Raw genomic sequence first — 12,800 nt, forward strand, 5'->3', positions numbered from 1 at the left:
CATCCATCTATCCATCCATCCATCCATCCATCCATCCAAGGTTTAGTAAAGCCTGCCCTGTGCTGGCTGTTGGATTAGACTCTGATCACAGACAAGGCCCCTGTATCCTTGCAGTTTCTCTAACCTCATAGAGAAGGCAGGACACAGGGAAACCGACATAAAAGAGGTGAGTTCTGTAAAAGAAATAAAGCAGCATAGTGTTCTCGGGAGAGAATGGAGATGCTGCTGTAATTGGGTGGTCAAGAAAGTCCATGGAAATTCCACGTTTTAGTAGAGACCTGAAGATGAGGAGTGAGGTGAAAGGGGGAAGAGCTTTCTGGGGGAAGCCAAAAACTGCTGTGAAGACTCCCAGGTGGGCCTTTGGTCAGTAGAAGAAACAGAAAGAAGGAAAGATGAGATTGAAGGAGGGGATGAAGCTGGAGAGGCTGGCAGGGGTGGATCAGGTCACAGGGAGCCTGGGAAGCCACGGCAGGGAGCTTGCATTTTATGCGGACAGCCATGGGACGCTGCTGGAGTGTTTTCAGCTGGAGGAAGAGGAGGAGAGGGAGGGTGAGAGAAATAGGGAGAGGGATCGAGAGAGAGAGGTGGAGAGGGAGAGGGGGAGAGAGAGAGAGAGAGATAAGAAGGGGGGAAGAGGGAGAGAGGAAGGGAGAAGCCTGGAGAGGGAGAGAAAAACAGGAAGAGGGAGGGAGAGAGGTGGAGAGAGAGGGGAGAGAGAGAAGAGAGAAGGGGAGGGAAAAGGAGAAGGAGGGAGGGAGAGGGTGAGAGAGGGAGGTGGGGTGAGAGGGAGAGGGGGAGAGAGGTGGAGAGAGAGGAGAGAGAGAAAAGGGGAGGGAAAAGGAGAAGGAGGGAGGGGGTGAGAGAGGGAGGTGGAATGAGAGGGACAGGGAGAGAGAGAAGGGAGGAGTTAGATGTTTTTGTTTTGTTTTGTTTTTTGAGACAGGGTCTCACTCTGTCACGAAGTCTGGAGTGCAGTGGCATGTTCCCAGCTCACTGCAGCCTCGACCTCGCTGTCTCAAGCAATCCTCCCACCTCAGCCTCCCGAGTACCTGGGACCACAAGCGTGTGTCACTATGCCCAGCTAATTTATTTTTATTTTAGAGACAGGGTCTTGCTGTGTTGCCCAGGCTGGTCTCAAACTCCTGGGCTCAAATGATCCTCCCACCTCAGCCTCCCAAAGTGCTGGGATTACAGATGTGAGCCACTGTGCCCCACTAGATGTTTTAAAATAGTGTCTCTGGCTGCCATGTGAATTACTGGATGGGGGTGGGTAGGGGGAGGGGAAGCAGGGAGACTGGGCTGGAGGCTGATGAAGTTTCATCCCTGGGTGTCACATCTACTTTGGTCCTGGAAAGGATGGAGCCAGTGGGGCAGGCTGGGTGAGGATGTGAGTGCTCCTTTTTCCTTACCAGAGTTGAGCAGCTTTTGGAAGTCATTATTGTTTAGCTATTTTCCAGTCAAAAGGTCTTCAGTTTTCCAAAAGTGGAAATGAACTATTTGTATAAATTTAGTGCAAAAAAAGAGTATTTTAAATAAGACTCACCCCAGCCTGTCCAGGACAGCCTCGCAGTATGCCATTGCCTGTACCTGTGATTTTTGTGGCCCTGGTCATTTCCATCAATTGCTTGGTGTATTTCACTCTAGTGAGATAGACTCTGAGTCTTTCTCATCGACCCCTCTTAGGAACTTGCAGTCTTTTAATTCTTTGATCCTTGGAAATGTCCCTCTGTTCCATACTGAAACCATTCTGACAGCGCCTGAGATCATCCTTCATCCCAACACAAACGAGATCGACAAGATGTGCTTCCATTGTGTCCGGAATTGCGTGGAGATAACCAAGGTGAGAGCGGAGGTGCCTGCGTCCTAGCTCAGATGGCATCTCAGGACGCCTCCACCTCCCAAACTGCTGGGATTACAGGCGTGAGCCACTGCCCGCAGCCCAAGGTGGAATTCTTGACTTCCTGCCTTGTGACTTGGTCATCCCCCAGTTGGGATTATAGGCGTGAGCCACTGCGCCTGGCCTAATTTTTGTCTTTTTAGTAGAGACAGGGTTTCACTGTTTTGGCCAGGATGGTTTCAATCTCTTGACATCATGATCTGCCTGCTTCTGCCTCCCAAAGTGCTGGGATTACAGGTGCGAGCCAACCTGCCCTGTCTAGTGTTAGTATTATTATTAGTAGTAATATTGGAAATAGAAGTATTAGGTCAGTGCAAAAGTAGCTGTGATTTTTACCATTGAAAGTATTGGTAATAATTTACCATTAAAAGTAATGGCAAAACTGCAACTACTTTTGCACCAACCTATAGTAATTGTTATTCACATTTTACAACAACAACATATCATTTCATGTCATCCCTGGTGTAAACTGCCCCCACCCATCCCATGACTTAATTACACTCTGAGCCTATTGTTCGGAGAAGTAACATGTAACATACCCATGGTTTGCTGTTATGACTCACGCTTGATTGAAACAGAGCCTTGGCCAGGCGCAGTGGCTCACGCCTGTAATTCCAGTACTTCGGGAGGCTGAGGTGGGTGGATCACGAGGCCAGGAGATCAAGACCATTCTGGCTAACACAGTGAGACTCCGTCTCTACTAAAAATACAAAAAATTAGCCGGACGTGGTGGTGGGCGCCTGTAGTCCCAGCTACTTGGGAGGCTGAGGCAGAAGAATGGCGTGAACCCAGGAGGCGGAGCTTGCAGTGAGCTGAGATCGTGCCACTGCACTCCAGCCTGGGCGACAGAGTGAAACTCTGTCTCAAAAACAACAACAACAAAATAAACAAACAAAAAACAGAGCCTTAACTCTACAGCAGGGAGATGTCCAATTAGCAGATTTGTTCTGGGACACTAAGAAGTCAATTTGCCTGGATGTGTGTTTTTTCCTCTGTAAATATGGAAATAAAGGTTTTTTTAATTCATCCATGGTGTAGTTGGCTTTTATTTCATAACAAGCCACTTCAAAACTTACTGGCTTAAAACAATAATCATTTAGCTCTGGGTTCTGTGGGCTGGGTTCTGCTGAGCAGTTCTTCCGGTCTTGGCTGGGCTCACTTATGTGTCTAGCAGTTGATGACCTCAAGCACAGCTCTGATGGCTGGCGGCTGGGGTTCTCTTGTGTATGGCCTTTCATAATGTAGTAGGCCAGCTCGAGCTGGTGGTTGCAAGGTTCTGAGAGCTTGAGAGCAGAAGCTGCAGGGCTTTTTTGAATCCTTGGTTTGAATTTGCATGATACCATGTCCGCTCCTTTCCATTGGTCAAGTTAAGTCACAAGGCTCGCTCCAGAAGGGAAATAGGCTCCATCTCTTGGTGAGAGGAACAAAGGATTATGGTAATTTTTGAATCTCAAATAATTTATTAATAATAAAGTGATTTTCCATTACTGGCAAGACTTATTACTGAATATTAATATGTACGTTGGAGGCAAAATAGATACTAAAATACTGTCTTTTCTCCTAATTCTTGCCAGCATTTTGTTCGTTGGATGAATGGCAGCTGCATAGAATGCCCCCCTCAGAAGGGGGAGGAAGAAGAAGTTGTTATAATAAACTTTTACAATGATATCTCTCTGAACCCTCAGATAATTGAACAAGCTGTTATGATCCCCCAAAATGTCCACAGGATTCTGATCAATCTTATGAAGTATCTACAGAAGTGGAAGCGGTATCGACCTCTCTGGAAATTGGACAAAGCTATTGTGATGGAGAAATTTGCCGCCAAGAAACCTCCTTGTGTAGCATATGATGAAAAGTTGCAGTTCTATTCCAAGATAGCCTATGAGGTTATGCGCCACCCTCTAATTAAGGATGAGCATTGCATCAGACTTCAGCTTGGGCATCTGGCAAACACAGTGCAGGAAAATGCCAAGTCCTGGGTGATTTCGCTTGGAAAACTTCTCAATGAGTCAGCAAAAGAGGAGCTCTATAATCTCCATGAAGAGATGGAGGTACTCAATCGCTGTGTGTAATTGAAACTACTTTTCGTGTAAGTTGGGTCTTCATTCGCCCCATTACTGTTTTTTCTGTGTTTGCTTAGTGTTTTTTGTACTTTGTGTTATAGCACCTGGCCAAAAACCTTAGGAAGATCCCCAATACCCTTGAAGATCTCAAGTTTGTCCTTGCAACAATTGCAGAAATTAGAAGTAAATCTCTAGTCATGGAACTAAGATATAGGGACGTCCAGGAGCGATACCGTACCATGGCAATGTATAACATCTTTGTAAGTCAACTTGTATTTTCTTATGCATTTAACAATTGGGTTGACCACTAACGACCCTTTTCAGAAATGCTTCTCAAGTATACTGCCATTGATTCGTTTTCAAATAAGTGACTTTAAGTAATGCATTGTAAATGTAAAGCAATGCCACAGTTATTTAGAATAATGAAAATATACAGCATTTTTCAATCTGTATGGCTGAAATGGATTGATCTGTAACTATACCGTTTCCATTTTCCCTCTTCCTTTCTTCTTTTTTTGTGTTAATTTCCTTTAATAGATAAAGAGCTCTTGCAAAAATGATAAGAGAGTGAAAGATTTAAGATGATAAAAGAAATTGGTAGAAGATAATTCAATCAGTCTTGGTTTGTTTAGGGTTGTTAAATTTGGGTTCTCAGGATCTTTCAAAGTCATGGATGAGTTTTAGGGGGTCAGGGTTCCCCCTGAAATTGCATGAAAATTTTACATACTGTACATTTTTCTGATGATGAAAGAATCTCAAGTTTTTGGCCCAGGTCAGCAAGGGCATTTGAGAGCTCCACATCCTAACCACTAGGCTGCAAGGGGCCTGGTGTTTGAAGCAGTCAAGCAACAGAAATGCTGAAAGGCAAACTCCATGCAAATCCTGATTTATTCATAGCAATCTGTTTCTCTTCTCTAGTTTGTATTTCTCCCTCAGCCAGGTAGATTTTTGTCAGACTTTGCTTCCCCAGTTTACATCACAGAAATAATAGAAGAATCACTGTAACAAAGGATTTTGCACTGTGTGTGCAATGGGTCACACACAAAAAATGAATCAGAATGTCAAATTCCAACAACAACAAAAACAACAAAACAGTAACAATTGAGATTTTCATTGTGATTGCATTGATCCTGTAGATTAATCTGAGGCAGATGGACATCCTGTAGTATGGAGTTTTCCTATCCATGAACATGTTCTTTCTCTATTTAGGTCTTTAATGTCTCCCTGTAAAGATTTATAGTTTTCCCCATAGAGGCCTTACCTATTTTTTGCCAGATTTATTCCTAGGTACTTGATATTTTTAGATGCTCTTGTAATTATTATCTTTAATTTTTATTTTAATTATTTTATTTTTTATTGTTATATAGAAAGACAACTGATATTTGCATTTTACTTTTTTATGATCAGTAATTATTAATTTAATCATTTATTTATCCACAGATTATTTTGGATTTTCTAGGCCACCATTATATAAACTGTGAATATTGACAGTTTCATTTCTTTTTAATTTTTAAATATTTTGTTTCTTTTTCTCACCTTATGACTCTAGCTAGGAATTCCTGTACAAGGTTGGATGAAAGGGGAGGTAGGGGAAATCCGTATCTTGTTCTTGATCTCAGAGGAAAAGCTTTTGGCACTGTATCATTAAATATGGTAATTGCTGTGTGGTTTATTAGATTAACTCTAATACAATAAGAGAAATATACAGTTGTGTATATTTAACACAATGGGGATATGTTCTGAGAATGTGTCAATGGGCAATTCCATAATTGTGCAAACATCATGGAATGTACTTATACAAATCTAGATGATATAGCTACTACACACCTAGGCCATATGGTAGAACCTATTGCTCCTAGGCTGCAATCCTGTGCAGCATGTACTGTACTGAATACTATAAGCAATGTAATATAACTATTTGTGTATCTAAATGTAGAAAAGGTACAGTAAAAATACGATGTTATAATCTTATGGGAATACTGTCATATATGCAATCCATTTTTGGCCCAAAACATCATTTTGTTGCTCTTTGATCTTTGACAAAAGACCAATGACTGTCTTTGGTCATTGTCCCTGGTTCCTGACACAAAGCTTCCAAAACACTTATAATTTCCTGAGTGATAGGGGTCACAGGAACATCTTTTATTACAATATTGTTCTTTGTCCCTGGTTCCTGGCACACAGCTTCTCAAATCCTTGGACTCTGGAGTGATAAGAGTGTCTTTTGTATGCAAGTGAAATGACTGGTGGCTGGGAGCTCTAGACAGCTTCAGCATGGGGGCTGGTTGCCAGAAAGATCAAGGCATAAATTATTTAAAGGTTTGGAACTTTCAGGCACCCATCCTCGCCACCCTTGGGGAGGGAAGAGGGGCTGGAGATTGGAGATCAACAAAGGCCAATGATCTAATCAGTCATGCCTGTATAATGAAACCTCCATGAACATCCCTAAATGATGAGATTTGGAGAGCTTCCAGGTTGTTGACCACACCAAGGTGCTGGGAGAGTGGTGTGCTCAGAGAAGGCATGGAGGCTCTGTGCACCCCCCAACCCCATACCTTAGCTTATGTGTCTCTTTTGTTTGGCTGTTCCTGAGTTGTGTCTTTTATAATAAATCAGTGATGGTAAGTAAAGTGTCCTTCTGAGTTCTGTGAGCCATTTCAGCAAATGGTCAAACATGAAGGAGACGTGTGTGGGGGAACCCCTGATTTTGTAGCCAGGTTGGACAGAAGTCTGTGTACTCTGGGCACCCAGTACTTGCAACTGGCATCTGAAGTGAGGGCAACCTTATGGGACTTACGCCTGCATTTCTATTGAGTATAGGCCTAGACATGAAGTTGCTGGGTTATAGGAATCCACGTGTTCAGCTTTACTAGATTCTGCTAGTTTTCCAAAGTGATGGTACCCCTTTACATCCACACCAGCATGAATAAGGGTTTCAGTTGCTCCGTCTCCTTACAGTTTATTGATCTTTTGGAAACAACAACTTTGGTTTTTTCAAATCCCTTCTATATGTGGATATTATTCCATCATCTTCTGTCCTGTATTGTTTTGATGGAGGAGTTGACTGTTAATCTTTTTGTTGCTCCCTTTCAAGGTAGTACAGTCTAACTAGTTTTTTTTTTTTTTGGTCTGCTTTTAAGAATTTTTTTTTGGTCTTTGGTTTTCAGCAGTTGTAATATGATGTAACTAGGTTCTTTTGTTTTGTTTTGTTTTTCTTTTTTTTCCTGATTGAGATTTGTAGCACATTCAAAATCTGCAGGCTGATGTCTTTACCTAGTTTTGGAAAATTAACAGTTTTTGCCTTATTTTTTTTTTCCCTTCTGGAACTCCAATTCCACATATGTTGGACCTTTCTACAATACCCTTTACATCTTACATTCCTTTCTGCCTTTTCTTTCTGTGGTTTATTCTAATACTTTGTCCTAAACTTTAAGTTCATTAATTTTCTATTTATTTATGTCTGATCTGCTTTTCCTGGTTCCTTAAACAATCCTTTGAGCTCTTGATTTCAGGTATTGTCATTATCCATTCTAGAATTTCCATTTTAGAACAAAGTTTCACTCTTGTTGCCCAGGCTGGAGCGCAATGGCGTGGTCTTGGCTCACTGCAACCTCTGCCTCCCGGGTTCAAATGATTCTCCTGCCTCAGCCTCCTGAGTAGCTGGGATTACAGGTGCCCGCCACCATGCCCGGCTAATTTTTGTGTATTTAGTAGAGACGGGGTTTCACCACGTTGACCAGGCTAGTCTTGAACTTCTGACCTCAGGTGATCCACCCGCCTCGGCCTCCCAAAGTGCTGGGATTACAGGCGTGAGCCACTATGCCTGGCCATAGAATTTCCATTTTAAAAACAATTTCCTGTGCTCTACCAAAATTCTCAATTTTGTTTTTGTCTTTTGTTTCCTTTACTCTATTAAATAAAATTATTTTAAATTGTGTGTCTTATAACTCTGTCGTGATCGTTTATGTTGTCTGTGAATCTCTTGCTTTTGTTTAAGTTCTTTCGTGTCTTTATATGGCTGGCATTTCTAACTGAGTTCTTAACAGCCTATGTGATAAATTGGAGAGAGAGGATTGGAGGCGTTGGATGATGTTATATTTCATCAGAGGAGATTTATTTTTGCTTCTAACAGACACCACAACTAGGTACATTAGCAAGCTAAGCTAACCTTATTCTAGTCAGAGATTAAGTTGATTTGAAGCTGGGCTTTAGTTTATGAAGGGCTTATCTCTCTGTAATCTCTCTATCTCTTTTTTTTTTTTTTTGAGATGGAGTTTCACTCTTGTTGCCTAGGCTGTAGTGCAATGGCACAATCTTGGCTCACTGCAACCTCCGCCTCCTGGGTTCAAGTGATTCTCTTGCCTCGGCCTCCTGAGTAGCTGGGATTACAGGCATGCACCACCACCCCAGCTAATTTTGTATTTTTAGTAGATACAGCATTTCTCCATGTTGGTCAGGCTGGTCTTGAACTCCTGACCTCAGGTGATCCGCCCACCTCAGCCTCCAAAAGTGCCGGGATTACAGACATGAGCTACCGCGCCCAGCCTCTATCTCTTTATTTTTAAAAATGATTTTATACTGATTTTATTTTAATTATAAAATTTGACTTTAATATTTATTTTTATTTTACTTTATTTTTTTGAGATAGAGTCTTACTCTGTCACCCAGGTTGATCTCGACTCACTGCAACCTCTGCCTCCCAGGTTCAAGCGATTCTGCCACCTCAGCCTCCTGAGTAGCTGAAACTACAGGCTCTTGCCACCACGCCTGGCTAATTTTTGTATTTTTAGTAGAGAAGGGATTTCACCAAGTTGTCCAGGCTGGTCTCGAACTCCTGACCTCAGGCGATCCACCCGCCTCGGCCTCCAAAAGTGCTGGGATTATAGGCATGAGCCACTGTGCCCAGCCTAATATTTCTTTTTAAAATTTCTTTTTCTTTTTATATTTACAGAGATACAGTCTCACTGTGTTGCCCAGGCCCGTCTCAAACTCCTGAGCTCAAGGGATCCTCCTGCCTCAGCCCCCCAAAGTACTGGGATTACAGGCATGAGCCATGTAATCCCAGTCTGGTCATGTCTGCCCTTAATATTTCAATCAGCTTTTGAGTTGGTCTGAATTACCTAGCCTCCTGTTGCCACAAGCAGAAGTCCCTGGGAGGTAACTCTGACCATCAATTTCAATTCCAAATTGCTGATCATTTATTGTTTATTCTGTTTTTTGTTTCCCCTAATTAGCCTCCTGATGCAGAGAAAGAACTGGTTGATAAGATTGAGAGCATGTGGTCCAATCTGTTTAATGATTCAGTGAATGTGGAGCATGCTCTTGGGGACATAAAGAGAACTTTCACAGAGGTACCTTTTAAATTTCACTTCCTGAGTAAAGATATTGAAAAACGTATTTGGGCTAAATTAATGTTACCTCGTTTTTCTCAGATTACTCGAGGCGAAATAATGAACTACAGAGTTCAGATAGAGGAGTTTGCAAAGCGTTTTTACAATGAAGGGCCTGGTTCTGTTGGTGATGATCTTGATAAAGGTAAGAATGTTCCTGTTGGTCTTACTGAGCGATCTGAGTATCAAATGTTTGAGTATGTTTTGCTTAAGAATTTTATGGCAAGTGATTATTGTGCCATGATTTAAATATTTATTTCTTCCTCAAATACTTTTTTCTTGGCTCATTTTAGTGGTCACATAAAAAAAAAAAAAGCTGGATTAATGCGACTCATTGATTGTTGAGTGCCTGCTACCTGAAGGTGTTGAGAGAAGTGCCAAGGAGCAGCCTCCACTCCTGCAGGGGATGCAGAGGTTTCTGCTGCAGCTCAGAAATCTTAAACACCAGCAACTGCCTTTACAAATGCAGCGTCTTATCCATCCAGCCTGCCTCTCTAATGCCTGTTACATTTATTCTTTGGATTCAGATGCTTGTCCTCTGCCCTTCACATCACATAGGCTAAAATGGTGACAAGATAAAAATACTAAAATTCTATTTTTTTTTTTTTTGAGACAGAGTCTTGCTCTGTTGCCCAGACTGGAGTGCAGTGGCGCAATCTTAGCTCACCGCAACCTCTGCCTCCTGGGTTCAAGTGATTCTCCTGCCTCAGCCTCCTGAGTAGCTGAGACTACAGGCGCGTGCCACCATGCCTGGCTAATTTTTGTATTTGTAGTAGAGACGGGGTTTCACCATGTTGGCCAGGCTGGTCTTGAACTCCTGACCTCAAGTGATCCTCCCGCCTCAGCCTCCCAAAGAGCTGGGATTACAGGCCTGAGCCACTGACCCAGTCCTAAAATTCTTATTCTAAAGAGAATTTGGTAAATACCATGAGACAAAAAATTACCATGAGACAAACCAAAGACTGCTATGGCTTCCAAAGAAATGGGTGACGTTTATTTAAGGATGCTCAAAAAAGGCATCTGGGAAATGTGGCATTTGAGTAGATGATTGTGAGCAGGGATGTAGTGACGTGGAGTGGTAGTGGTCATTGGAATTGGGGGAGAAGCATAGAACTGGGAAGTTAGAGTGGTAGGGGAGTTATCAGTAGGATGATGACATTCTCAAGGGGGCGGCAAAGGATGGTGAAGTTGACCACAACATAGACCACCTCAGAGTCCCTTAAAATAGTCTCATTTCTGAATGACCTGGTTGTGAGAATTAGGCACAATTTTCTAACTGGAGGAGACTGCAGATGTCATTGGTCTTTTGGTTTTAGTTACAATGGTGCCATGATTCTAAATTTGTCTTCCCGCGTGGTTTATGAGGATGAAATTATAATTGAGGTACATTATGCATGATTTCTTATTCAATTTTGTACACCTTAAAATTGTATTTATTCATTCATCGGTGTATTTATTTACTAGGAGTAGAGCTTTTAGGTGTTTATGAAAGAGAGCTGGCAAGACATGAAAAGAGCCGTCAGGAACTGGCTAACGCTGAGAAACTTTTTGATCTTCCTATTACGATGTACCCAGAGCTGCTGAAAGTGCAGAAGGAAATGAGTGGGCTGAGGATGATTTACGAGCTCTACGAAGGACTAAAGGTGAGCATCTCCCCGAAAGCGAAGGACTCAAGTTCACTGAAGGGGATGTAGGAATTACTTAGGCCCTGCAGACTTTGATGCCACCATAATAATGAGCTTGGGTCTGACGTTGTGGAAACGCTCATTTTGGCCGCAGGGAAGGGGGCTGGGTAGTGATTGCTTATGGGTACAGGGTTTCCATTTGGGGTGTTGGAAAAGTTCTGGAAATAGGCCGGGTGCGGTGGCTCACGCCTGTAATCCCAGCACTTTGGGAGGCCAAGGCGGGTGGATCACCTGAGGTCAGGAGTTCGAGGTCAATCTGGCCAACGTGGTGAAACCCCGTCTCTACTGAAAATCCAAAAGTTAGCCAGGTACAGTGGCAGGTGCCTGTAATCCCAGCTAACTCAGGAGGCTGAGGCAGGAGAATCACTTGAACCTGGGAGGTGGAGGTTGCCGTGAGTCCAGATTGTGCCACTGCACTCCAGCCTGGGCGACAAGAGCAAAACTCCATCTCAAAAAAAAAAAAAAAAAAAAAAAGTTCTGGAAATAGATAGTGGCGGTGGCTGCCTGACATTATGAAAGTGCTTGATGCCATGGAATTGTACATTTTATTTTGATTTTTGAGACAAAGTCTCGCTCTGCCACCCAAGCTGGGGTGCAGTGGTGTGATAATGACTCACTGCAGCCTCAAAGTCCTGGGTTGAAGTGATCCTCCTGCCTCAGCCTGCGAAGCAGTCGGGACTACAGAGGTGCACCACCATGCCCGGCTATTCTTTTTTTATTTTTAGTAGAGGCAAGGTCTTGCTATGTTACCGAGGCTGGTCTGGAACTCCTGATCTCAAGCGATCCTCCTGCCTTGGCCTCCCAAAGTGCTGGGATTACAGGCGTGAGCCATTGCACCCAGCCTGGAATTATATATTTTAAAATGGTTAAAATGACAAATTTTATTTTTTATGTATTTTAGCATCATCATAGAAAAGAAAACTCTCTTTGGAGGTCAAGGGCTTTGTTAAGGCATGGGGTAAACTGTTTAGTTGCAAGCGGAGATTAAAAGTTGCCGTGTCAGCCTGGTGTGGTGGCTCATGCTTGTAATCCCAGCACTTTGGGAGACTGAAGCGGGCAGATTACTTGAGGCCAGGAGTTTGAGACTAGCCTGGGCAACAAGGCGAAACCCCGTTTCTACTAAAAAATACAAAAAAAGTTCTGGGCACAGTGGCTCACACCTGTAATCCCAGCACTTTGGGAGGCAAGGCAGGTGGATCACTTGAGGCTAGGAGTTTGAGACCAGCCTGGCCAACATGGCAAAACTCCATTTCTACCAAGAAATACAAAAATTAGCCAGATATGGTGGCACATGCTTGTGATCCCAGCTACTTGGGAGGCTAAGGCACAAGAATTGCTTGAACCCAGGAGGTGGAGGTTGCGGTGAGCTGATATTGCGCCACTGCACTCCAGCCTAGGTGACAGAGTGAGACTCTGTCTCAAAAAATAAAAATTAAAAGTTGCAAATGTCATGTCATTTGGGTGCCTCTCATTGGTGTATGTTTCCCATGCAAATTCATGCTATTCATTCATTTATCTATTAACTTAGTTCTTTATAGCTCAGTGCTGTGCTGCTTGGAGTGTGGGGTCCAGAAAAGGAGTCATGTCTGCCCATTCCTGCCCTTCTTGAGTCCCCAAGGGAGACTGACTATGTTAGTCTGGGTTCTTGAGAAACAGAATCAATAGGAGATATGTGTATCTATATCTATATCTGTCTATATCTAATCTGTATCTATATCTAATCTGTATCTATACCTATACCTAATCTACATCTGTATTACATTAT

At 42.9% G+C, this 12,800-nt stretch overlaps 1 protein-coding gene across 1 annotated transcript in view; it reads left to right on the forward strand.

Moving 5' to 3' along the window:
- DNAH10 (dynein axonemal heavy chain 10) overlaps positions 1-12,800 on the forward strand; it is a 169,130-nt gene that overhangs the window by 43,980 nt on the left and 112,350 nt on the right. The window contains exons 19-24 of the mRNA XM_054527692.2: positions 1,684-1,840; positions 3,472-3,948; positions 4,062-4,220; positions 9,195-9,311; positions 9,393-9,495; positions 10,815-10,993. Coding sequence (XP_054383667.1) covers positions 1,684-1,840; positions 3,472-3,948; positions 4,062-4,220; positions 9,195-9,311; positions 9,393-9,495; positions 10,815-10,993 — 1,192 coding nt within the window. The remainder of the gene's footprint in view (positions 1-1,683; positions 1,841-3,471; positions 3,949-4,061; positions 4,221-9,194; positions 9,312-9,392; positions 9,496-10,814; positions 10,994-12,800) is intronic.

Source organism: Pongo abelii, chromosome 10, assembly GCF_028885655.2.
Source record: "Pongo abelii isolate AG06213 chromosome 10, NHGRI_mPonAbe1-v2.0_pri, whole genome shotgun sequence".
NCBI classification, from domain to species: Eukaryota; Metazoa; Chordata; class Mammalia; order Primates; family Hominidae; genus Pongo; species Pongo abelii.